The sequence below is a fragment of the Protobothrops mucrosquamatus genome, unplaced genomic scaffold (genome assembly GCF_001527695.2).
Source record: "Protobothrops mucrosquamatus isolate PMUCROS unplaced genomic scaffold, P.Mucros_1.0 scaffold181, whole genome shotgun sequence".
Lineage (NCBI taxonomy): Eukaryota > Metazoa > Chordata > Lepidosauria > Squamata > Viperidae > Protobothrops > Protobothrops mucrosquamatus.
The window spans coordinates 940,789-968,101 of NW_015386540.1; the positions used below are offsets into that span (position 1 = coordinate 940,789).

Genomic DNA, 27,313 nt, shown 5'->3' on the forward strand with positions numbered 1-27,313 from the left:
TTTACTTATGACTTGTTTGGTTTTAACTTACCATATTGAGTGAATCCAGGCCAACAAACTTGTCTGTATCATGGGCAGGAAAAAGCAGTTTTTGCTTTTTTTTATTCCAATGTGTAAGGATAAGGTAGGTTCTTTAGACCTTCCATAGAATGGACTTGTTCATTTGCATGTGTCTAAGTCATTGGATGACAAAGAAAGTAAATAAAGATAAAGAGCTTGCAGTGAAGCTGGATAAAGCTATTGCCAAAATTTTCCCTTTAAAAGATGTAGAACAGAAACTCATGCCTGGACTGATATTTTCAGGAAAGAAGCATGAGAGAAGGAGGGAAATAATAGTGGCAAGAAATTCTAGAGGTTCTGCTAGATTCCCCATTTGATTGTAAGCCTCCTGCAATAGATTACTACTGATTAGTTCTAAATACCAAAGTGCTGTTTTGTTCATTTCAATTAAATGATAATAATTATGTTTTAGCTGAATTCAAGACTTCCAAGTTTACAGCAAGCCACTGAAACATTCTCTTTTACTAAAGGAGCAGAGATGGTATAAAACAGAAACAAAGTGGGGGGAAAGAGGGAAAAAACTGATAAGAACCTTACTGCCAAGGCAATGCCATTCAGAGTACAATTGGCTCTAATTGGCAATCTGAAAGCCGTGGAATTCTAATTTACCTGCAGCTGAGTGGCATTCAGACAAGTAAGAAATGATTTCCCACCTTTAAAAATAAATCAGTGGAATTGCTTCCAATCTGCTTCTTATAACCCCAGGCTCATTGTGAAGCATAGGGGGGTAAGGCTATGCACTTAAAAATAGAGATTTTGGAAGTTCTTATTCACTTTCACCATCCCAAACTCTGTACAGTATAAATATAACACTACATTCAAATGTTGTGAAACACATAATATTAGCACATTTGTTTATGTGATTAGATTCTTTCTGACCTGGTACCATGAAGCATCAATATTCATAGTTAATGGTTAAAGCAGTTTCTCCTGGGAAAGCACAGCACTTCTCATGACACAGGACCACTAAAGTTAATTAGTCCATATTGGACATGTCAAATACATTCTGAACAAGAGTTATTTGAATATCGCCAGTGTCTATGTCATTCAGAATGAATAACTCACAGAAGAACTGTCAAATGTAATCAGATGAAATGTTCATCTAGTCAAACTTTCTTGTTCCAGGGTGCTTAGAAAGCCCAGCAGATGGTGGTCATGAGCAAGCCAATGTGGGACAGCTTGAATTATAAGAACCACATGTTGATAGTCACAGATTTTGATATGCCATCATCATGCTGCTACCATCAGTTAATTTTCTACTCTGTAATTATGCTCAAATGGTTTTGTCTGAACATAAACTTACTATGAAAGATTAGACAGAAGTTTTACTCTCCTATGAAAAAGCTTCGGCCTTGGAAATGCTGAAGTAGAGATTCAAGCCTTGGGAAAGAGAATAATGAAATGTTCACTTTTATTTTTATTATAAAAATAAATATTTGATTTAAGTGGAAAGAAACATGTGTTGCAATTCATCCTTACAAGCTTTTCAATATGTGTATGAGCTGGATGGGGTAAGGGGACATTCATAAATAGAATGGTTTGAGGAATTAATCCTGACTTTCTATTTGAACCTGGGAATAATATCAAGGCAGCTCTAAGGATCATAAAACTCCAGAAAAAAAAAGATTTTAAAGTCCTTAAAGGTCTTCAGTAGCATGATGTAAACATTCATTAGCATATTTCATACTGCAAAATATTACACTGGAATTATCTTTTAAATTTCAACATTATTATCTTTTGTTCCATATTAAGCCCATTCTTCTTAAACAAAGATAGAAAAATATATCCAATACCAAGTAAATGCAATTGGAAATTTCCAAGCAAACTTTTTAAAGGATCAGCAAGGTTTGGGAGACCATTGTTATGCAACTTTCATACAAATTCATCTTGATGCTGGTACTGAATTCTCTTTTTTTTCTTATACTTTCAAACAGCATAAAGCAGCTACTATTTATATTAAAATAAGGGATTCTGTAACTTTCGCACAGTGTTCCAGAGTAATACAGTATCCAGAGTAATACAGTATCAGAGCCACTATGAGATATTACATGGGTAGCTAGACCATCATTCAGCCCAGCTTAAAGAACTGATTCATTTCAGTTTCCTCCAATTAAGTGTAAACAGTGGTATCCACCTGAAATATTTTCCCTATAACCATCTTTAAAGCTCTGCTTAGGCAAAAGGATACCAGGTCCTAGAAGGGAAAAAAAAAACTTTTGGCCTTGGTGAAAAAAAAATATCTGAGCCTAGTAGACACTTTATGGATCCCAGTACAAAGTCACATGCTTTGGACCATTTGCAAAACACAAGGAGGTCCAAACCATACAGCACCCAATACAGTTCAGTTCATTCCAGTTTGACCAAATTTTGATTCTCCTCCACTTGCTACTAATCTATTCTCACATTTCATCTATGGCTCTAGTCATCCATCTCCTCAAAACAAACTGTCCTGGATGCTGCCAACAGATTTAATTGTCTCTCCCCATGTTGCACACACTCTGTTCAGTTTTCTGTACTGTAAACACTGTCTCTGGCTTTGCCTCAATGTTCAAATTCCAGACAGTCTTCATTCTTGTGCTGTAGAATGTATATACTGTTTAACCATAACTCTCACTGCAGGACCTCAAAATATAATTCCTTCTTCTCTCTCCAAAATCTTGTCTCCAACAGTGAAACACAATAACCTTCTAAATAACCTCAAATAACCCTTTCTAAATAATCTCAATTTTCAGCTACAGTCACTTCCATACCCTCCCTCAAACCTTTCCTTATTTTTCTCTTACTTTCAATCATTTTTACTACCCCCCTCCTCTGGCCTCTGTGCCATTTTGAGGAGGAATAGGAACATTTTTTTCCTATCGATTCTCCCTTCAAAATAATTTCAAATTTAACTGGCATCAGAATGCAAAAGGATTTTGGAGTCTATATAATATATCAAAAAAATTATCCTCCCCTCTTTTATCAAAACAGAAAGTCAACAGGATAATATTTGAATTTGAGTGTAATAATTATAAGCTAAACAATTAACAAACCTAAAAACAGCTACAGCAAATATGCTATCTTTGTGGGGTCCCTGTTGCGCTCTGAGTTTGGTTATTTTATTGTAAACATTTCACTACTAAACTAGGTAACATCATCACTGCTGGCTAGGAGTGGGGTTTGATCTCATTTGGTGGCTTGCCTGTCATGGTTGGTGGGAGTGGCTCTTGGAGGTTCTTCAGTTGTGTGGTTGTTCATTGTTAGTTTGTTTGGCAGTTCCTTGATTGGGGTATTGGTTGCTTCTTGATTATTGACCTAATGTTAATCTTGGTGTTAATCTCTGCTCATCTGGGTATTGGTTGCTGGTGAGGGGGTATTTTGGTCATTTTGTTTTCTTTTTGTTTTTTTGACTGTCTCTTTTGAATGGTATGTAGATGTCCTTTATGTCTATGTTCCTGTTGATGGTCATAAAACAAATATTATGCTTTTTCTAGCATTCAGATAACCAGCTGAAGCTGTGTAATTCAGTTATTAATGGGTTTTTATGGCACCTTTTTCAGAAACATAAACACACATCTTTAATATTCTTTCAGAATTTGATGACTGCTGCAAAACCTATGACAGTGGTTTTCAGCAAAATGCTGAATTGTGACTTGGTAGCAAGACAATCAAGAGCAGTGTTATAAGCAGCCTGCCAGCTGCCAGTTCTGTGTGGCTGCATACAACAATTTTGCAGTATTGCATTGCTCCAACAAATGAGTGTTATGTCACAGGAGCCTCCTGGATCCATTTACATAGAAGATTTTCCTCTTGTATCCCAGGTAACTGACCCCTCAACACAGTCTTTTTACCAGCCCAGAAAGTCTCAATGGCTCTTTAGGGTTACTTTCAGGGAAATGATAAAAATGTTTTAAAGGGATAGGCAACACTTTTTATAGAAAGAAATAAAGTGTGCTTAGTTAGCACACCTTAAATAGCTAAATCTGGTTTTCAGTGACCTGTATTTCTTTATTTCTTTCTATAAAAAGTGTAGCCTACCATTCTAAAACATTTTTATCATTTCCCTGAAAGTAACCTTTAAGAACCATTGAGATTTTCTGGGCTGGTAAAAAGACTGTGTTGAGGGGTCAGTCAACTGGGATGCAAGAGGAAAATCATCTATGTGTGTATTGATGAAGGTAACAACACAGAATTTTATACAAATTAAGCAAAAACATTGCCCTGCATTTATATTGCTAGCCTTTCCAAAAATATAAAATCTGTCTCCCACCACCTTTGCATTTATCTGCCCTATTATATGTTCTGCTGGAGGAAAATATTACTTTGTACTGAAAATATCATAGCTGAAGCCTGAGGTCGTAAAGAGAACATTATCTTTGAAGTTAGCCATGTCCTTAACAAAGCCACATTTCAGTCATTTAAATTAAGTACTGGTAGTAGTACCATTCAATAGTGATTTAGGCCTGGAAAATGATAATGGCTTTGGGGTGAAATCACAGATATGCACATGCCTCGAGGGGTGAAGATTATAAGACATTGAATTATCTCTTTCTAAAAATTCTTTCTCGTAATTGATTGGAATGAATGACAATCAGAAAATTAAAATAACTTATAAATTTGAGCCCCAAATTATTGGAATTTGATCTAACATACCATTACTGATTAAGAAAAAATGATTTTTCTAAATCTGTTTTTCATTATAGCTGGTACTACATTCAATTACTGAGATACTATCTCTTTGAATATTTTCCAGCCATAAAGACTTTTTCCCGAAGGAATTTATATACGAAAGCCCATTAAATATGCCTTTTCTACTTGTCTCTTAAAAAGAAGGAGGGAGGGGGAGAAAGAAGGAGAATATAAAAAGAGACTAAAAGGAAAATGTAAGACTAAACAGAATCAGTTTATTTCCAAGAAATCAATTTATTCCCAAGGAAATGCCACATGACAGGGTGGTCCAGATCAAGAAAAAAAAGGAAAATTGATCTCAAGTGTCAGTGGAATTTATTGTTATGAATGTGGGGTTATGGAACAGAGCTTAAGAAGGAAGGGCTGGTAAGTCTTCCAGAAGGGAAAGGGAAAAAAAGCCCCTCAATTTGTAGCCACAGGAATACAAAAATAAGACAGAATGTATCATACAGAAGCTTTATGTTGAAAAGTCTAAGGTTCTCTTTAAATATTAGAATATTGAAATAATAGAAATGTGAAATATGCTTCAAATAATTTTCTGAAGCAGCTTAAGGCAAGGTAAATTTCCCTAAAAAAATTGGAAGCTTTCTAATAGAGGGAAAAGGTGTGGGGGGAGGGAAGGGGAATTAGAGTTATATGTACTATGGAATGAAGAGGGGGTTAATTAGAACATGGCACTATTCCAAGAAATGGACTAGCAGTGATTTCAAGGCAAGCAAAGGAGATTCTTCCTTCATACTATGCAATATTAATAGATGAAATTCACTGCCACAAAATATAGAAATTACAACTGGCTTAGGTGTAACACTGGAATTAGATACATCTGTAAGTAAATGGGACTATCACAATGGATGATTACTGATGATGGCTCACTGAAAACTAGAAGCTGAAAAGCGAGAATACATGATAGTTATTACTTTCATGACCTCCTTCCTAGGAGAAACTTATCTAGATGAAATAGTCTATCCTTCCCCATCTTAATTGACTCAAGTTATATTAGGTCCAGAATTCCAGCCAATATTGCCAAAAGATAAAAAAAAAAAAAAAAAGCTGGCTTAGACTGATTCCGCAAGGTATTTTTAAATGTTTCTTAATGTTTATTATTATGTGATTTCACATCTCTTCTGCAAATTAAGGCCACCTAGCAGAATCTAGCTAGTTTCCATAGCTGCCATGTTTTCAGCAAAGTCTACTTGTCCATCTGTCCATTACGGCCATTAGAAAGTTAACAGAATTTTTAATAGTCATTGCAATTCTGGAAGTTTCAGTCCTAATGAATCTGTGGTACCAATACACAACTGCAAAAGTCTGCTGTTGATTTTTCTAAGATCCCAAATAAGAATGTTCCCTGAGCTAATTTCTCTCCTACTGTTCATTTCTATATAACATCTCAAACTTTACCTCAAATTCTAGTATTTCAAATGCTAAGGTTTTTTTAACAAAAGAAAGAAATGAAACAGATTTTGGTCACATATTCTAAAACATGCTATAAAATTGCAACAATCTGCAAATAATGACTCCATATATTCATATTTCTAAACTAGGTTAATATATGAAATCAGAGTGATCTTATGGCATGAGAAGTGGATGGAGTACAGTGCAATAAAATTGAATAAAAACAAATTGTAATCAAAAGAAGGAGAGGCAGAACAAAATTACAAACAGACTGAAGACAATGAGCCAAAGGAAGATAGTGTAGTGAACTGATATAGGGAAGAGGTAGCCAATCCTGTGATACTTGAGAAAAGTTTGTTCATAGGTCTATGCAGTACAATTTATAGGGCTATGAAGATCAATCCTATATTGCTCAACATTCAAAAAGCTGTAGCCAAGCTGGAATATATTCAGAGAGGTCATAAAAGTAATTAGAAATATGGAAAACAAAGGCTATGGTGGACATTTGAAGGACCTGATATATTTAGCCTGGAAAACAGTAGAATAGTAATGGATGAATTAATACTCTTTAAATATCTGAAGGGCTATCAGAGAAAAGAAAGTAGCCACTTTCTCTACTCCCAGCAAGCAGTACTATTTAAAAAAATGTTTTAGTAGTAGGAACAGCTTGACAATGGGATCAATTACTTGAAGGTGGAAAGCTTCTCCTTTGAAGATCTTTAACCAGAAATTATATCCTGTGGATACTTTCGAAAGCTCAGAAGACAAAACCCCTGGTCCCGGTGACTGACCCAGATTGGATCCAAAAAATAGTAAAAATGGGGGGGAAAAGTGGCATTGGGGGCTCAATCTCAGGGCCTGGGTTATGATTTCAATTGTATTTTGAAAAATCCCCACATTTCCTTAACAATCTAGATTTATAGAAACAAGTCTATTCTGTGATGTAAAAGATAATGATTAGTTGAACATCATATTGTGACCCTTCAGCCAAACAGAATTTAAATTTAATTAAATTAAACACTTTATGGGATCATTTTATAAATTAAAACTTCACAATTGAAAGATCAGAAATATCTATGAGTAAAATACAGGAGGTTGGCTTATACAAATTCAGATTATTGCCTTTCTAGTCTAGTTCTACCAGTTCTGTTCAAGAGAAAGAAAAACACATCCCTTTATTTAATTATCTCTTTAGTGGGAGCTGGCAGGCCCCTTACAGACTTTTTTCATGAAACAGAAAAAATGAGCATGATTTGTGGTTTTGATGATTAAAAAAAAAAGATTAAAAAGTGAGCTTCCCCCCCCCACCATAAAGTAAAGATAACTTTGTAATTATACTTGTATATTCTGAAAGGAAATGGAAGATTCTTTCTATTATTATTTATCTTTTTATTTCTTTTTCTGAACTTTTTTCCTTTCCTTTCTCTTTTACTATCTTTGTTTTCATTATTGTATATTAGTGTTAGTTTTTATGCTTTCTTTTAAAAACTTTAATAACATAAACATTAAAAAAACATTTAAAAGAGAGAGATGGCAGGGACTGAAGTTCAAGCTTTCTATATGCAAAGCATATTTTCTACTTCTGAGTTACCACAGTCTCTTCCCAGGAGAGAGTGAAAGGTTTCAAGACTGTCTACAAACTTGAGACAATGAGATGGTGGCACACACATTGAATAAATAAATATAACTCTACGCTTAGGTTCTTAATCTAATCACAGATTTGTACCAACTACTTATTATAAACTCTGTAGTGATATATAGATATTCAACAGTAGATATAATAATAAATTTAGAATCAGAGATATGGATACTGGATATACTACCCAATACAGTTTTTCTAAGTGGTATTGTGTGGGAACTGTGATTCATAGAATTCCTAGCTAACAGAGAGAAAGACTGAAGCCTTAACAAATTATAGAACTCTAGGATGGAGAAGGATAACGTAATAGTCTGGAGACTGTAAGGATTTGAATAAGATGCAACAAGCTCAGACCAAATCCTACAAAACTTGAATTGCTGGTTATCAGTAAATAACTGCACATTCCAATAACAGCAATCCAGCAATTCTGGACAGGGTTGTATTCCTCATAAAGAGGATGGTTTGTGACTTGAGGGTCTGCTTGGACTCAGGGCTTTTAAGCAGCAGATAAAAGTCATACCCAGGAATCCTTTCACCAATATTTCATTAGTTATGATTGGTAAGTCATCATCCAATTAGAATGTATCTGGTGTTGTATCTGGTGCTGCTCTTGGAGATGCTCCCAAATATACCATTAGCACAAAATGTGGCCACCTTGGGACAACCCCAACAGTCTAGAATTATACCTAAATTAAAATCATATTCCTGAATGCCAGTATGCTTCCAGTATCGGATGAAAGTTCTAAACATTTCCTGTAAAGTCCTAAATGGGGCAGCATTAGGATAGATCACGCACTTCACCAGAACGAAATCTGGTTCAGTCATCCAAAAACAACTGGTTGAAAGTTCCCAAGCTTCAAGAAGTACATAGAGTAGGAGTGAAAGGTAAGCCTCCTCTGTGGTAACTCCCACTTTGTGAAATATTCAGTCCCATCCCCCAGAAAGTCATACAATTCCTAGTTGATTAATTGTGGATGCTTATCTTGAATTTGTTTGTTCTTTTGGATGATAGTTTTATTGTGTTGTGAGTTGTTCTTATTTTTGTCTGCATTTTGTTACTGCCTGCCACCTTCTGAGTCCTCTGGGACACATTATAAGTAGCAATAAGTAAAGGAAATAATAGGCAGAAGTAATCAAATTCTATTCCTTTGGAATATTGATGTGGAGTGGAGTTATTATTGACTTTAGCATCATAATAAGGTTGATCAGGAGGATTATGGGTCAATAAATAAAATGACTTACATCAACATGCAAATCCCTCAATGAGCAGATCTGCAGTAAGAAATATCCAAGAAGTAGCTATACAAAAGGGAAAAATTGGCTGTACTAGTGTCGGTTGTATTAGATTGCAGCTCCCACAATTCCCTATAAATTTGAGTAGCTGTAAGCTAACACAAATGAAGGGGACATCAAGTTGGAGAAGATTGGGCTATATCCCATTTCTATGTACTGTATACAACTTAATTTTTCTTGTTTCAAGTTTTTTGATGAAGAAATTTCAGCGTCTTCCCTATGAGAAGGCTTAGTTGAAAAAATAAGAAATAGGGAAACTTCACAGCTGAAGCTAAGATCCAAGGGCACGTTCTGTCAGCTGCAATATTGATTCTTGTCATTCTTGAAGGATGTATTGTGTGAATAAGGGCAATCTCATCACGCAGTGGCTTATTTGGTAATTCAGGAGATCTAGGAATGGTTTTAAAAAAAATCTGTTAGTAGCAGCTGCAGGGAGGATAGGAGTTGGAACCAGGGCACTAGAGAAAAGAAGGATGAAATGTTTTTTTGACAACCTGCTATTGTAATGAAAAGCAGACACACCTCCCAGATGTTTTCCTATGAGGTACACCATCTCTAAAGATTTATTTCATATATGAGAGTTATGTCTTGCATCTCTTTCAGGAGCACATAGCCTTTCCTCTTCTAATTTTCCCCTCACAGCAATAGGTAGGTAAAGCATCTGTGATTGATCCAAAGTTACCCAATTTACTTAATAGGCTTCATCTAGACTTGGCCTTGTGTCTCCTTGGTTCATGCCAACTTCTCAAGTATGATATCACACTGAATCTCACCAGGGATATGGTATTATATAACCTTCTGGGCCATAGCAATTTTTAAACCCATTCCATCTGAGCTGCAATTAAGATTCCATTCCTTCCCTATAACATCTATTATTTTAAACAAAATCTGCTTAAGAAACTTGTTCACTAAATCTCCATGGTGAATATTTCCCCTAAGTACCCTTTTGTTAAAAGGACAATGCTCAGGCTTCAGTATAGCCCAGCATGCTTTACTGACCATGAGATAACATTTATCAATGTTTTGACAGTTTCCATTCCACAAAGATGATATTTTATGAAACCAAGCCACTACATATCTTGCTATGAGTGCACCGAAGAAGTATATACTGGAATCAGAAATATGCAGTAACTTTATACTTTCTTCAAAAAATAAGAGGAACATTTGATACAGATGATCTAATTTTAGGTAAGGAGCATCTTCAGTCCTATCCTTATACAAAATCTGGCTGCTTTAAGAAAACAGTTCAGACACCAAAACCCTGCTGTTATTAATACTTGGGCTGTTGTTTTTTTTAACAAGACTTTTTTTCTCTCCTCAAAGGAGCATTTGTAAAAGTAATCATTATGTGTCTTTTTCATAGTTTCCTATATAATCCTAGTTCTCTGAAATATTTTTTTCTCCTACTGGTTGTCTTTGTGCTGAACAATATATAACTCTTCTCTTTGTATTTTACTTCCTAATATTGCATTAGCCTTGTAACTACATGTGTCTTGTTGTCAAGAGAGAAAAGAAAAATGTGATCTGAGGTCACTCACTATATATTTACAATGTTTCCTTTGCAATGGGGGAAAGTATTTAGACCTTCAGGGTCAATAAGCTGATTTTACAGGCAAGTGGGTCCCTGCATATCAATAGGCAATTATGAAGGATCCGTCATGGACCACTTTTTCTCTTGCTGTAATAGCCTTCACCATTCTAACTGTACCATAGTGTCTCAGTAGTTATACATTATAATTCGAACTGTAATTAGGACTTAGCTATCATCAGTGAAAAAAGAGTTCCTGGATTATTCACTGGAAGAGTGCTGCCCTTTCTGCCACTTCTTCTGTAGTTCTAATCTGGTCATAATGTCAACTGTCCCATTCATTTAGCTAGCAAATAAAGACTCCTGGGCCATTGTTTAACCAAGAGTACACTTTACTGGAGCTTAAAATGGTTACAGAAGAAAAGCGAAACTAGCTCTGATATTTTCGCATGCAAAAAACATAATTAGCTTTCCCTTTGTCCCTTGGCCTGTGCATAGTTGTTATTCACTGTCCAATTACTTGCATTTCTTTTTGTTTGGGAAACAGGCTCTTCTTTCTGGCAGACATCCTCAGCAAACGACCTTGGGAGACTGGCATTGTTCCAGGCTTTGAACTGGCATTCTTGGCATTCCTTTAACACCCCTCCCCCCATAATCTCCCCACATCCCTACCACCATTGTTAGTTGTCTGGCTGTAAGCAGGAGTTGCTTTGCAAGCTGATTTGTAGTCATAATATATAGTTAGAGTGCTATCACAGGTCTATGAAGATGAAGGTGAGAGACCAGTATTGGACTGCACCATGAGAAGGGAGGATGTTTTTGTCCAGCAAAGATTTCTAACAGCACAATGAAGCAATGTCATACCCATTAACAGATGCTACAGATCTTAGCAGAACATCAGAATCACTTTAGGTTATTTCATGGATGGAATTCTCCCACTACTTGGTAATGTCAGATATTTAAATACTCAAATACTCCTCTTTCTGTGGATTGCTTTGCACAGTGCCACATGGCTTTCTGTTCTTTATTATCATACACAAATCTTGATACTGGTCTAGCAGTATTAGTGGTGCAAGCCTATGTATGTTTTCTCAGAAGCACTCCCTATTGAGTTTAATAGGACTTAATTCCAACTAACCAAGAATAGTTTAAAATATTGTATAGATATGCTTCGGTGAAAGGTTTACTATTTCATAATTTTCTCTTACTTATACTTTAGGCACACAGATATATAAGCAAAACATATTTCCTGAAACTAGCTGTAATTTTTCAAAGGGATTGTCTCTATTCTTTTAGAGTTTCTTAAGGGTTCTTTGAGGACCCAAATACTTTTGAGCAGGATTTCATAGGAACAACTATCTAGCTCTCTTCTTGAAAACAGGTTCTTACTGTTAACATCTACAAGTTTTTACAGTTAATAGCCTGTCTCCTCAACGAAGTCATAACCAAACAAAAGACAATCTTAGGAATATACAAATATAGAATTCAAATTCTATTATATTATGATTGTAAGGTTTTATGCACAAAATAAGCAGTATTTTCAACAAATTTCCCCAAGTTTCCAAGAATTAATATTAGGATTTATCTTCAAGTAAATGTATTGTCCATGGTACTTCAAGTGTTCTTTCTGAAAACTCTTGAACTCTGAAGAATTTATTTCATCATTTCATCCATTCATTATCATTATTAAATATTGGTTCACTGTTTAGCAATGAAACTACATAGCCAATACTTATAAAACAGAATGTATCATTTTGAATCATTTGATTAGCTTGATTTAATTAATTTAATTTTACATTGCAGATTTCTTTATCTAACACATTCTTACACTTTGCCTTAGCTCAGTTAAAATCAGAAAAATACTGACTTTGAAAGAACTGTATGACATAGCATTTATTTAACTAAACAATTTATAAAATCACCCACCCAGCCACAGCAATAAGTCAGTACACAAATGATTAAACTAAATTTGGGCAGTGCACAAATGATTACACTAAACCCAAGCCAGAATATACCAGACAGAACCTTAAAATAGTAATTGTAATAATAATACTTAATCTTATTTTGACCCATAGAACCAAACACATCTGCCAATTGCACTATTGTAATCGTTTGGAAGGTGAATGGATTTCTTGATTCTGGTGGGTTGAGCAGAAATGATTGGAGATAGGTAGTCCCTGAGGTATCCTGGTCTTATACCATGTAGGTCTTTATAGATGACAACTAGCAACTTAAACTACACTTGAAAACCATCTGGGAGCCAAGGCAGTTTGAAGAACAGAGGTGTCACATGAATATATTGTGAAATGCCCAAAACTGCCTGTGCCATTGCAATCTGGATTATTGTAATGCAATTATGTGGACCACATAAAATGCATTACAATAATCTAGTTGGGAGATTACTATGGCATATGTTGCAGTGAAAGGGGCCTTCCAATCCAGAAACAGGTACAATTGATGCCCAAGGAAAAACTCTGTGCAAAGGCCCTCTCTCCTAACTCTATCTGCCACCTGCTCTTCAAACAGGAGCTATGAGTCCAGAAGGACTCTCATATTAAGCACCAATTCTGTCTGGAGTAGTATTGCAGTAGTATCAAAAGTCACTGAAAAATCAAGGAGAGCCAAGCTAAATGGACTACCCCCCCCCACACACTAAGGGTCATCAACAAGTGCATTTTTTTAAAAAAAAATGACACTCATCTACTAGAAGGAGCTCTACATGGCAAACAAAATAAAGCTCAATATTGTAAAACAACTATTGTAAAACAATGAAAAAAAAATTCAGGCTCTAAAAAAAATTCCATCCATCCATCAACACCCAGGCCATTTCTCTCAACATCCTGGCTCCAGTGTCTGGGGAAAGAGCCAGATCTTCACTGCTTTCCTGATGGCCAATAGAATCAGCATTTCCTTTGAAGCATCTCTGAGGGGAGACAGTTCCATAAGACAGGTGAGATGTGAAATTCCTTTTAGGGGACCCCAGAGCATGCCCACCCTGCCAGATTAGTTGGGATGGGCAGAAACCATTAGGAATAGGTGGTCCTGCAAATAACATTCCTTTAAAGGTGATAACCAGCACCTTGAATTATACCTGGAAGCCTACTGAGAGCTGGTGCAGCAGTGTTACATGGGTGTACTGAGGTGTGCCTGCTACTGCCAGTGCTCCTGGACCAGGTGCAGCTTCCAAATTCTCTTCAAATCAGTCCTATACTGAATGCATTGCAGAAATCTAATTCGGAGGTGATTAAAGCATGAGTGACTGTGAGTAGTGTAATGTATTGAGCAAAAGGCCTCTTGGTCATGGCTACCATTGCCCTTCAAGCACTATACAAAGTCCAGGAGAACCCCCAGATTAAACAGAATCCCTGACTGAGGTCACTCCAGGCTGAGTTAAATATGGCAAATTACTAGATACAGGGGATCCTAAAACTCCCAGGCATTCAGTCTTGTCCATGCTGATCTGAAGCCATCCAGGCCTGTACAGCTTTCAGGAAAGCACCTTGGCAGTAATTTGAGACATATACTAACGATGTGATCCTGAGTTACACCTTAGTAATATAATTGTTATTTTCATTGTTAGTACACCTGATGCTGGCCTTTCAAACTAGAATATGGCAGACATATATTAATGCATAATCTCAGTACACATTTCTCTTAACCATTACATTTCCATTTATCACTTTTGTGGATTTTGCCCAGGTTCTACGCAATGGATACAAAGGACAAAAATAATACCTCAAAGAAAGAGGCGTGAAGTGAAAGCTGGAGATGATATAAATGTCAAGCCTCCATGAATTGAGGTCACCTTGGTTGACACTGTGAAAATATGATCCTGAGTACAGAAATAATATCTATATCATTTCATGAGCTAAGTGAACATCAATGAACACAGAGTGGCCAAAAGCAAAGTTTTCAATGTCCCCATGATAGTCCGGGTTTCTCTATCAACCCTCATTTTGAATGTAATCTTTTAAAAACAAAAACAGGTTTTATTTTAAGAATGTAAATATGTGTCTCTTCATGGCAATAAAGTAGTACAAACCAGCTCCATCTCATTTATTAGGACAGGTTAGGATGGGCAGTGCAGCATTTTTGCATAGTTGAGAAAAAAGGTGGTAAGTGCTATACCAATATGGCTGCCACTGACTGCATGACTTTGTCTTTGCTGCTGCATCATTTCACATTGCTGTGCCTCAGAAGAGGACACCATTAACTGTGGCTGATCTTAGTTTATCAACTGCCACATGGAAACAGAATATCATGGCACAAAACCTGCCAGATGAAAGCATCTTCAAGTATGGGGAGAGACATTGCAGCATCATTTTGTGAAGGTTGAAAAACCTATGCTTAGATTAGGAACCTAATGCACCATGGAAACTGACAATAAATTGTCAATTAATTTTTTAATTCAAAAAAAGTAGTGAATACTAAGTATTCTATTTGAAAGAGAAAAAATAATCTGGTAAATAGGAAGTGAATATCCTGGCCAGTGTCCCCATAAATCAAACAGTTTAAAGGTTAACATGGAGCTGGTTCTCTAGATACGTTCTTTTTTTTGTCCTTTCTTGAAAAAAAGGAACCGCGAGTAGGAAACCTGAAAGAGTCATAACTGATCTCTCTCTCTCTCTCTCTCTCTCTCTCTCTCTCTCTCTCTCTCTCTCTCTCTCTCTCTCTCCTCTCTGTATGGGGGTATATGTTCTGCTCATCCTCTCCTTAAGGGTCCTTATTTCACTAATTTATAAACTGGCACATCTATGTCACATTCAAAATTCTTATGGCTGTATCTTTTTTTTACTAACAACTCCCAGTATCCATGCTGGCATGCTGCAGGCATGCTGGGTAATTTTCTAGATGGGGGAAGTTTGTTAAGTCACACAAAGGTGTTAATTTGTCCTGCCCCTGCTTACCTTGTCCTTTTGGGGAGTAGTTGACTATATTTTCAAGCAAAGAACTGGAATGCAGTTCTAAGAATGTTTGTGGGTGCATTTGGTACCCAGAGAATTTTTGGAAAGAAGTCAATGCTGCAAGCATTTATTTTTAATATAAATGTTAGAAAAAACAGGAACCTGGAAGATACCTAGTATGGTGTAGATGGACACTTTAGCATCCCTGGGATTATTTTTTTAAAAATTTATTTATTTATAAAATTTATTGGCCACCCATTTTACCACAAGGTAACTCTGGGCAGCTTACAGTCATAAAATGTATTTATACTATACATCAGTGGTGGCGAACCTATGGCACGGGTGCCAGAGGCGGCACTCAGAGCCCTCTCTGTGGGCACATGCGCCGTTGCCCCAGTCCTAGGCCTTCAGCTGGGTTTTATAAAACCTTTTTGCTTTAGGCCTCCGCCACCATGTACAAAAAAAAAGGTTCAATCAATCAGTCAATTTCAACTTCTTGCGGGAAAAAAAAGATCTTGCAAAGTTGGAATTGATTGATCAAACTTTTTAATCCCACCCAGTCTGCCGTTACCACCACAGCCACGCCCAGCCAATGGGCCACGCCCAGCCAATGGGCCACACCCACCCGGCACCCGACGATGCATAAGTGGGTTTTGGGTTGCAGTTTGGGCACTAAGTCTCTAAAAGGTTCACCATCACTGCTATACATTAAAACATAAATTAAAACCAGATATTCAAATCTAATGACATGTGGGGAGGCAGGGGCAGGGAAGTGGGATCTGTTGATGCTTGATCAACCACCTCTACTACACTTTCCCCCAATTGGGGCCCCAAACCAACTGACAGTCTTGAAATCCTTATGAAAGGATAGGAGGGTTGGGGCCAACCTCACATCAGGTTCTATATTGGGGGCTACAACTGTAAGCAACAAACCTATCGCCCCTTCTTGCACATTTGTTCTCTTAGCATTATTCTTGCTCCTTATCTTTGTCTGCATTAAGAATGCAGTGTACTGAAAGATAAAGTAATACTGGTTCCAGGAGTTTACTGAAACATTTAACAAATGGGATAGTGCACTGGGACATATGACCATAAATACAAGCATGGTTTTTTTAAAAAATTAGATAACCTTTAAAAAAATGACAATAAAGGTTATCTAATCTAAAAAAAAAAATCATGCTTGCATTTGTGGTCATATGTCTCAGTGCACTATCCCATAGTGACAAGCTGAAAAGAACTGAATTAAAAATATGGGGAAATATAGGTTTGCAAATGTTTTAGAAATTGGTTTATTTCATGTCTCACATATTACCCGCCTTTGTTTATTTGATGAAATATACAAGGATTTCTTGAAAATGACTTGCTTAATCTTGCTCACAGCACAAGTGGAAATTCTCCCACCAGATATTTTCTAGCAGATTACTAAATTACTAAACATAAATTCATTATGTACTAAGATAGCAAATATATGTATTGTGACTTTTGTTCATCATTTATTGACTCATGTCAGAAGATTCTAACATCTAAAAACACAATTCCTTCATCCCTAAAGGTTATAGAATTAATAAGTGATACCAAAATTTATTCAGATGACATTTAACTGAAATAAAGCCTGAAGTTATTATTTGATGGAATATTTCAGGTCACCTAAACCTATCTGGTGTAGGAAGGTAAGAAAGAACTGTCATCTGTAATTTCAACTTTGTGGTATAATGCTACAAAATTATAATACATCTCAGTACAACAAGAAATGAAAGAAGTCAAAAACCGCAGCCCAATGTTAAGAAACTGATACCAAGAATAAAATGTCCATATCTAATATTTTTTATGTCAAGGTGTTATTCAAATCTATATAGTAGATAAAATTTCCAAAACCACAATTCCAGGATCCCTGCATATTTTTTTTCCTGCTTTCTAAGGCAGTTTTGTACTTAGGTCAAACGTTTCCTATAGCCACAATAGGAACACCTAGTATTCATTGCAGAGTTTGGTAATTCAGTTGGTTATAACTTATTAAACTGATGCAACTTTTTGGACATTCGCTTCAAGGCAACCCTTTGGAACTCTTAAAACTTTCTTAGAGAGAATGGAAAAAAAGGGAAGGCGCTCATGTACTCACGGTCATTGCACAGTGTCCCACTGAAAGAAGTCATGCTACAGTCACAGCTAAACCCATCCCATTGCTGTAAGCAGACACCTTGGTTGGCACAGGAGTCTTCTTGGCATGTGGTGCTGGGGCCTAACAATAAAACACACCATAGAAAAGAACATGAAGGACTGTCATTCAGAGTGACCATATGTGTCATTGGATCACACAGGGTAGTTGCCAACATCTCATGTTTTTAGAGTAAATTATGGGGGAAAAGCTGATAAGGGGATTAACCCATATTATTAATAATATTCATGTTATGTAGAGACATATGGTTTTTGTTTGTAACACAGAGGAATATGAAGATATGAATTCATGTCATGATAATAACATAAGAGAAGCAAGTAACTCAAGCAAAAGGAAGTGGTAGTTCTCGACATATTTCTAATTTTACTTTAACATCTATAAACTATCTTCTCCAAAACAATGAGTTCTACTAGAGATTGTGGAAAACAGAATATAAAACTAAAAACAAAACAAAACAAAAAAACCAACAACAAAAAAATACAAACAACCAAAACAAAGCCACACATGTCATATTAAAAGCAAGCAAGGAAAAGAAAAATACAGCTATTCAAACAATGATTTGATGAACACCTTTATCTACCGACAGACAGAAGACCTTTGGGTTGGCATTTTTTAAATTAAAAAAAATCATATTTTCTCGTTAGCAGGAATGTTGGCAAGTATCTTTTTGCATGCTTTAAATTGTCCCATGCAGGTTTTTAAGAACAAAATAGATAGATAGAGGAGAAATCAGCCAACTAATGCACCAACATGCTCAAAAAAATGACATTTACACATGAGAAACAAAACTATTCTATTTCTAAAGATCATAATTAGACCACTGGGAGAAATAAACAAACAAATAAAACGTTAAAGAAAGATGCAGGTTCAAAGCACTGAAGCAATCACTATACAAATAAGACACAAGACTGAAAGCCTGTATTCAATATATCCCAGGAGAAGATGGTTCTCTGTGCCATATTTTTTAATGGGAAGAAGAGGAAAATGAGCTACAACACACAGATATCAGCACAAAAGTGGCTGAAGGTTCTCAATGCGTTGTATGGGTTTCAGTCTTGTTTAATATACACAAGGGCATCTACCTTGCAAATCAGCTTTCATCAATGCAACTTTGTCAGCAAAATAAAAAAGCAAAATATATTAAATGTTAGTAAGCAAATATTGAAATGGCAGCAAACACAGAGAAATTGTTCAGAGAAAAAAAAGTGCATGCTGCTCTTAAAGAGGAAAAGAAATTCCAAGTAATGCAAATAAATTAATGCTAATAGACATAAATATCCAGGCAAGCCAAAATGAGAATGCAATAATTGCCAGCATTTACTACAAATATAATGGTTAATTGAGCTGATGGCATGTAATGAAGGAAAATTAAAATCATTTCTTTTCATAGGATAAATGTGAACACATTAGCAAAAGGAAATGGATGGTTTAATCCTGAGTAGCCATTTGTTACGTTCAGATATAAACAATTCAATCATTAACACATTATCCTTTGCCATCCTAAATCTCTAGAGGAATCGAAGGGCTTGTAGGTGCCCACGTGCTAGAGAATGGTTTTGACACTTACTATCTCCCTTGCCACCTTATTAAAATATATAGATACAGCCAAAAATATTGGTACTCTTTTACTTTTTCCTTAAAAATATCAATATGCCAGGCATGAAGTAACTGACACAAATAGGCATCCACCATTTTTATTCCATAATCTATAGAGCAGACACTTTGCTTTTGGTGTATGACTTCATATATTCTTGTAAATACTTAAGCAAAAGGAAAAAAAATTACAAAAGAAGGTTGAAGATTGGTAGATAAATAAATGCTCTTTAATAGCCATAGGTGTTATAATATTCATTTTGGGATTCTCCACAGCTCTTTTCTGGCAGCCAATTAGTCTCAAACTTTCATATATGTGTACAAGACCAAAAGAGTTAAAATCCCTGGATTCAAATGTACGCAAAGAACTATACCCTATAATTCAGTTCACATCCTATGTGAGTCAGTTAAAGACCTAGTAGCTACATTTGCACAATATGTTAAGCTTTGTTTTTAATCTTGTTTATTTTGTGACTTAGCTTCTTATGTGAATGTAGCCTGGGAAAAGGTTAGAGTTAGCAGAAATGGAGCAGCTTCAGTAAGCAGTTAATTGAACATACTTCTCTATGTTATGCAAAATATTTTGTTGGCTTTCCTTTCTCCCAAAGATCAGAAGGAGACAGGTGTGGCATCATGTGGCAACTAACACATGTCATTAAAAGGCACATGGTTTTGTGATCTACAGCTGGGACCACAGTCAAAGCTCTAACCCTTTTTCATGTGATGCATGTAAAAAGGGGTAGAGCTTTAGTCATACAGCTGTTTTCTTGCCTTTTTGGACCACAGCAATTATCTCACAATTATCTGATTTATATATTGTAGTTTGCATTTGACTTTACTTTGGGTGAAAAAGTCTTTTGATTTATAAAACATGATTGATGTCTGTAGTTTGGTGAACATACTATGATGAAGCAAACTGTATATTAGGAGGAGGAAAGTGTGTTGGATATTTTTGCTGCCTTTAGTGAACATTTGAAGTTACAACGGCACTGAAAAAGTGACTTAAGACCATTTTTCATACTTACAACCATGATCGTGTGATCAAAATTCAGAGGCTGGCAACTGATTCATATTTATGATAGTTGCAGTGTCCCTATGTCATGTGATCACCTTTTGCAACCTTTCTGACAAGCAAAGTCAATGGGCAAGCCAGATTCATTTAACAACCATGTTACTAACACCCGCAGTGATTCACCTAACAAATGTGGCAAGAAAAGTCATAAAATGGGGCAAAACCCACTTAACAAATGTTTCACTTAGCAACAGAAATTTTGGGCTCAATTATGGTCGTAAGTCAAAGGCTACCTGTAATAAAGGCAGGATACAAATGAATAAAATAAATAAAAATAATAAATATTGGAAAAGTGTGATGAGTTGTAGATTTATTTTGGATGCATTTTGGATGAAGTCAAAGAAAAAAAGGATATTCTTTACCACTATAAGGATTCACATACAATTGTAATATCTGGCTTTTTAAAAAACCAGAGGAAGGAAATGGAAGTAAAAGGTCAAGTCCATTTCAGAATATTTGAAAGAGGAAATCTTAATAAACTGAGTTTTACACAAAACACAATAAATTGTGGGGCAGTTTTGTGAGAGCCCCATCAGATATTTCAAAAGCTACTGAGTCTTGAGTGAAACTGGTGTGGGAGTGGACTGCAGAATAAGAGGAGATTGGACAGCAACTGAAAAGCTCAAAGAGGTACAAAATCTGAAGCAGGAGTCCCCAAATCAGGTTGTCTTTTTCGGATCTGGAAAAGGAAATCTGTGTGAAAAATGGCATAAAAGGGTGGTAGGATCTGGGTGGCTTGGGAGCTGCAGTTACAGAGCTTCTTCTACCAGACGGTCCCTTTTCAGTACTAGAACTTAAATCCAAGTAGAGTAGAGCTACTAATTTAGCTGAACCCTCTTCCTTTGATTTAGTGACCAAACCACTAACCACTGTTGCTAATCTAGGTCATATAATGCTGTCCTCAGTTGACATCAATATTATAAAACCATTTTCATTGGTTTTGTAACAAAGACCTAAGTATAGGTTGAATGTATTCAGAGCTAATGTCAGACTCTGACTTCATCCATTCAGATTATTTTCAGCCTTTCAGTTTGGTTCTGTAAATAAGCTTTATAAATTACTTGGCAATTAAGGTGATTCTTAAGAATTTGGGTGCTACATAATTAAATGATTATTTTAATACCAAGATCTAATCACTAACAGAATGTATCACAATCTGCCTTCTTTCTCACCTGCACTGGAATCTGTGATTTGCAAGCTTTACACAATAAAGTGAAATTACCTTTAGGTGTATAGAAGCTATGTATTCATATACTGAGTCACACTTTAATTTTTTAACATTAATCATCAAATTAAAATTAGAATTCAAGTCATAAGGATTTAAAAATTCAAACAAAAATAATACCTTGTGGACAATTAAATAATATGAATGAACATGTAAGTAGTAAAAAAATGAATGGATGAATTTGGGGGTTTGGCTCTTCATATCAAACTGATCAGCAGACCTTTACTGTATGCAGAAAATTTATAAATCTCCTCAACTCAAAACCTCTGCAATTTTTTTGCTGCAGGCAGGTGGCTTTCTGGGTTGCAAAGGAATATTGAATCTTGAAATGTCTACAGTAGAAGAATGTACTTTAAAAAAATTATCATGACATCTGTGAATATTTGATTGAAGCCTCATCCATGTTTACATCTGTGCTAAAAAGGAATGGGGCTTCCTTTGTGCAGTCCTGAATTCCATCCTGAATGCCTCCCCCACGGATTCCTTTGATGGAATCTCCCTTTTTAGGTGCCATATATGAATGTTGTGAATGCCTATGAATTATTTGAAACAATTATTTGCTCCTAAACAAACATACATTTGTCACAAAATAACCATCTGGACATATTTTGCAACTGTGCCTATAGGAGGCTCTTTTTTTGATAAAATCTGAAGTGGGGAGAGTACATATTTTCACTGATCACTGAAAAGAGATAAAGTGAATTGAGGAAGCTCAGTTACAGGCCACAGCTCTGCCCGAGAGAGAGAAGGCGGAAGATTTTGGTTCCTTATTCACACAAATGCATAGAATAAATTTCATCTTTAAAAACTGAAAGGTTAGTTATTGAGATTATGGATTGCACTAAATTTATTTCTCTGAAATTATTTTAGTTTCTATGCAATGATCCTTGCTTACCATTAAAAAAGAGTCTTATTTTAGTATTTACCAAATCCTATAGTACAGTTTTAACACATTCCTTCAGACCTCTTCCATGATCTTGTCTACTGGGACCGAGCATATAAAGAGCAAATATAATTCCATCCTAAGCAGGAATTATAAATTAACCAGTGGACAACCTCCAGAAGCTGTGAATGCTCCAACACTGGAAGTTTTTAAGAAGAGACTGGACAACCATTTGTCTGAAATGGTATAGGGTTTCCTGCCTGAGCAGGGGCTTGGACTAGATGACCTCCAAAGTCCCTTCCAGCTTTATTATTATTAAGGAAATAGTCATGAAGCAGTACCTGAGAAAATCTTTGATATAATGACATTACTACTACTACTACTACTACTACTACTACTACTACTACTACTACTACTACTACTACTATTAATTTATTGTTTTATCATAGAGAATAAAATACAAAACAAAACAAAATTAAACCAAACATAAGTATACAATCAACCCTAACAACAACAAAAAAGAAAAGAATAGTGTACAAATAAAGAAGAAAAAGTGATCAATTAAATTGAACATTTAACAGATAGGATTCACCCTGGCTGGGTGCTGGAAAAAAAAGAAAAAGCAGTAAATTCTCTGTGACATATTTATTAATTGGATATGTGTCTTAATATATTTTGCAAGGAACTAATGCTAAATACATCTAGATGGATAACTGCAGTAACAATATTTAATTAGGCACATTTAAAACTAACTATAAAAGAAAGTTATTTTAAGATTACTTTTTCTCTTGATAATAAAATTATATCATCTGTATTGTTTTCTTGATAACAGTATTCAATCTCTCTGCCTGGGCTTCAAACTCTGGTATTTCTGAGTTGTGCCCCATCTATCTATTAATCAGATGATTAGCATCTTGAGATCAGCTAGCTTTTGCCACCTAGCTAGAGAATGAAGTGCAGCATCTAAATAAAATCCATATAATATGGAAGTATAATTCATTGGTTTTTCTCCCTTCGTGTTCTATATCTGAAAATTCTTGTTCTACAAATACAATAGAATGATTAGTCACTCCTAATTAAATGATTGAGTCATATGACTGTTTTCTTATCTCACATTACAGATAAATATGCATAAACTATCCGGTGGTCCTTCATTGGTAAATTTTCAAATTATGTCAAATATATGCCCATGAAAAAACTGAAAATTTACCAGCTGGTGGGATGCAGACAAATAGCTGCAGGATGGATATAATTACCAAGCTGAGCAATTCCACTTGAAACCATTTTGTGCATTTTTGTCAATTCCAATGAAGAAGTGTTAGCCTTGATCTGATCTGCAGGAGAGTCATCAGCACTATTCTGCACATACCACCACAAATGCAATAGGAATCAGTGATGATCTTTGGCCAGGGGCCAAACCTCTAAGTCAAATCTGAATAAGTGGAGGAAGAATGTTTATCTCCTGCCAGATAATATTTTTATCTAGAACCTTCAGTCAGGTACTAAATATCTCTCCAGGAGAATGCTCCCTCTTAATTTGAGAAGCAGTCATTTTGATCAAAACTCTTCCATTTTACTCTACATAAGGAAATTTCAAATACCATTCATCAGGATCCTTATTGTGGCAGGAGAGGAACCAGTAATATGGACAGCAAATATATATCAGCCTTTTTTCTGCCATTTCAAGACTGGTAGAGAACACTTTAACTTGGCTGCTGGAAGAGTCCCTAGACTCAGACCCTCTGTAGAATCCTAACATCTCTTTTTCTCTTAATGTGTGTTAGAAATGTGCATCTTAATTAAATTAGTTAATTTATACTCTAAATACTATCTATGTACTGCAGTGCTGTAACTAGTATCTATGCACTGTGATTATATAAAATGCTGCATGGGAGCTAATTAGCACAACAATTAATTAAGATACTGCACAAACAAAACAAAGACAGGCAAATCAGCTAATTCATGGCAGAATTGACCAATTGTGTTCTGGTAGATAACTTAATGTTCTCAAGTTTGAATTGAGCTTTGTGCCATTGGAGTGCATTTCTCAACAAACAACATCCACTTTCATTAATTATGTAAACTAATTTAGCATCTGTAACAAAGAACAAATTGATAAGATGGGAAACTGGCAGCATCCAAATACAAGTAACAGCAGAAAAGATGCTATAGCTCCCCAACTATGAAATTAAATTTAGAAACATTTTGGTTACACTATAAGAGTTTGAGACAAGTCTATGAAATGATCACACCATACCTTCACATCCTCTTTCTATCTGTCCATTGCAAAGCAGAGCATCTGAAATCAAATCTGGAAGACGCCCATTGAGGTCCACAGAGGCAAGGCAGCCTTGAAATCCTTCTTTGGCGTGGACCAATTTTGGCAAGGATTTGTAAGTCTCTTTTGCTACTCCTCCAATATATAGATCACCTGTGAAGTCAAACAAAAGGCTTGGATGAATATTTTTTTATTAACCCTATTCACTGATAAATTGAACATGTTTTAATCCACAGCTGCACAAAAATATTTTCTTAATTTTTATAATAAATCAAAAAGGCAAAATAATAATAATAATAATAATAATAATAATAATAATAACAACAACAACAACAACAACAACAATGATTAAAAAAAGAGAATATCTGTAGCTCAGGGTTGAAATGAGGGGTCTTTGGTGCTCTCTGAGCTTGGCTGTTTTCTTGCAAACATTTCATTATCCAAACTAGGTAACATCATCAGTGCTGATGATGTTACCTAGTTTGGCTAATGAAACGTCTGCAAGAAAACAACTAAGCTCAGAGAGTCCCAAAGAGCCAATAAACAAAAATATAAAACCAAGCAAGAAAAGTAAATGTCAATTGCTCATGAAAAAATACAGCCTCTCTCTGGCACCTAAATACAGGTAGTCCTTGACTTACAACCACAACTGAGCCCAAAATTTCTGTTGCTAAGCAAGACATTTGTTAAGTGAGTTTTGCCCCATTTTACCACCTTTTTAACACATTTCTTAAATGAATCACTGCAGTTGTTATAATACAGTTGTTAAGTGAATCTGGTTTCCCCATTGACTTTGCTTGTCAGTAGGTCACAAAAGGTGATCACATGACCCCGGGACACTGCAACTGTCATAAATATGAAACAGTTGCCAAGTGTCCAAATTTTGATCACGTAACCTTGGGAATGATGCAATAGTCATAAGTGAGAAAAACAGTCACATCACTTTTTTCAGTACCATTGTAACTCTGAACAGTCACTAAATAACTATTGTAAGTCGTGGACTACTTGTAATAGGCCAAACATTTTTTTTTCACAGTGTCCATGAATTATGTTACTTCCAAGGCCATCTAGGCTATAGCTCAAATGTGGTCATATTGAACCCTTTGTCAATAATACAATATATAGCAAAAAGAAGAAAGGAGTGTTAATGAGGAGATTCCTCCCAAAACAATATAAATCCCTTCCTCCCAAAAATGTATTTAAAGTTCGAATTTCCACCAGTATATAACTACTTTGGCCAACTTGTATAGTACAAGTGAATTATACATGATTTTAAAGTCTTACTATAATACATAATTAATATATGGTCGATATTTAGTTATTAGAACTCAGTGTCACAATCAATCCTGAACTGTTTGGTTCTCATTAAACACCACAACTGGAGTAAGTCAGATGAGCAGACAAATGTTATTAAGTTGGCAAGGCAAAAATGACTGGAATAGACATCCTGTGGATTTCTAAGAATGTTTACACCTGATGATTGACTTGATCTCTGAAGTCTGCTCTCTTGATTTGACATAACCTTGCCAATTATTTCTATGAATGTTTTCTACTGTATTCAGAAAATTAGGGCTTCAAACAGGATTTATTTTATCGGAGAGATCGATACACTTGGTACGTATTCCATGACGGATATAAAAATCATATTTTATATGATGATTATAATTATCCGTAAGTATCACTTGCCGTTCACCCGTCCATTACTGTACAAAGTCCAAGGTGTGAGATGGGAATATAAAAACGTTACGTTGTAGTGTCGTGTTCATCCTTTCTTGTCTCGAACGTAGTATTAGTCACAAGACATGTTTCATTGTTACAGCATTATGGCAAAGACAGACACCTAGGTGCATAATGTTTGTTGCTGAAGAAACACTGGGAATTGTTTCTAGAGAATGCCATGTGGGGGAAGACATAAGTAGAAGATGAATTTGTCCCTGGCTATCATAGACCCTTGGAACTGAAGGGAGTATTTGCATGCTTGTCCTTTTCATCTGCTTAGCAAGCCTGGATTCTGTCTCTTAGCATGTGGCATCACATTTGGAGGTGCCTGAGAGTATGGAAGAAGCCTTCCTTATATTTCAGAAAAGGATAATTTGTCTTCTCTGGGCTAGTATATTTCATTACACATGAAATGTATATTCCAAAATACAGAATGTTTCAGTGATGGCCAACATTAGCTCTTCCTCTTGACTGACGGTGCTTTTTAATATTACAAGATTATAAGTGGTTCCTATACTTATCCACCATGATTTGATTTAATGCATTTAAAACATTTATATAGTTACCCACCTTATACCTAGCTCTGGGTAGCTCACAACCAAGAGATACAACCATATCTATGCACAATACAAGTATTAAAATAAAAGATATTAAATATATTATTATTATTATTATTATTATTAATAATAATAATAATAATAATAATAATAATAATAATAATAATAATAATAATAATAATAATAATAATAAAGTTGGAAGGGACCTTGGAGGTCATCTGGTCCAACCCCCTGCTCAGGCAGGAAACCCTATACCATTTCAGACAAATGGCCGTCCAGTCTCTTCTTAAAAACTTCCAGTGTTGGAGCATTCACCACCTCTG

The 27,313-nt window shown here is 35.7% G+C and overlaps 1 protein-coding gene across 18 annotated transcripts in view; it reads right to left on the bottom strand.

The window, feature by feature from the left end:
- Window positions 1-27,313, bottom strand: part of NRXN1 (neurexin 1) — an 846,948-nt gene that overhangs the window by 399,502 nt on the left and 420,133 nt on the right. For all 18 annotated transcript variants that reach the window (XM_029283682.1, XM_029283681.1, XM_029283678.1 and 15 more), the window contains 2 exons: window positions 24,694-24,867; window positions 17,607-17,726 (listed from right to left, as the gene is read on the bottom strand). In XM_029283682.1, the coding sequence (XP_029139515.1) occupies window positions 17,607-17,726; window positions 24,694-24,867 (294 nt within the window). The remainder of the gene's footprint in view (window positions 1-17,606; window positions 17,727-24,693; window positions 24,868-27,313) is intronic.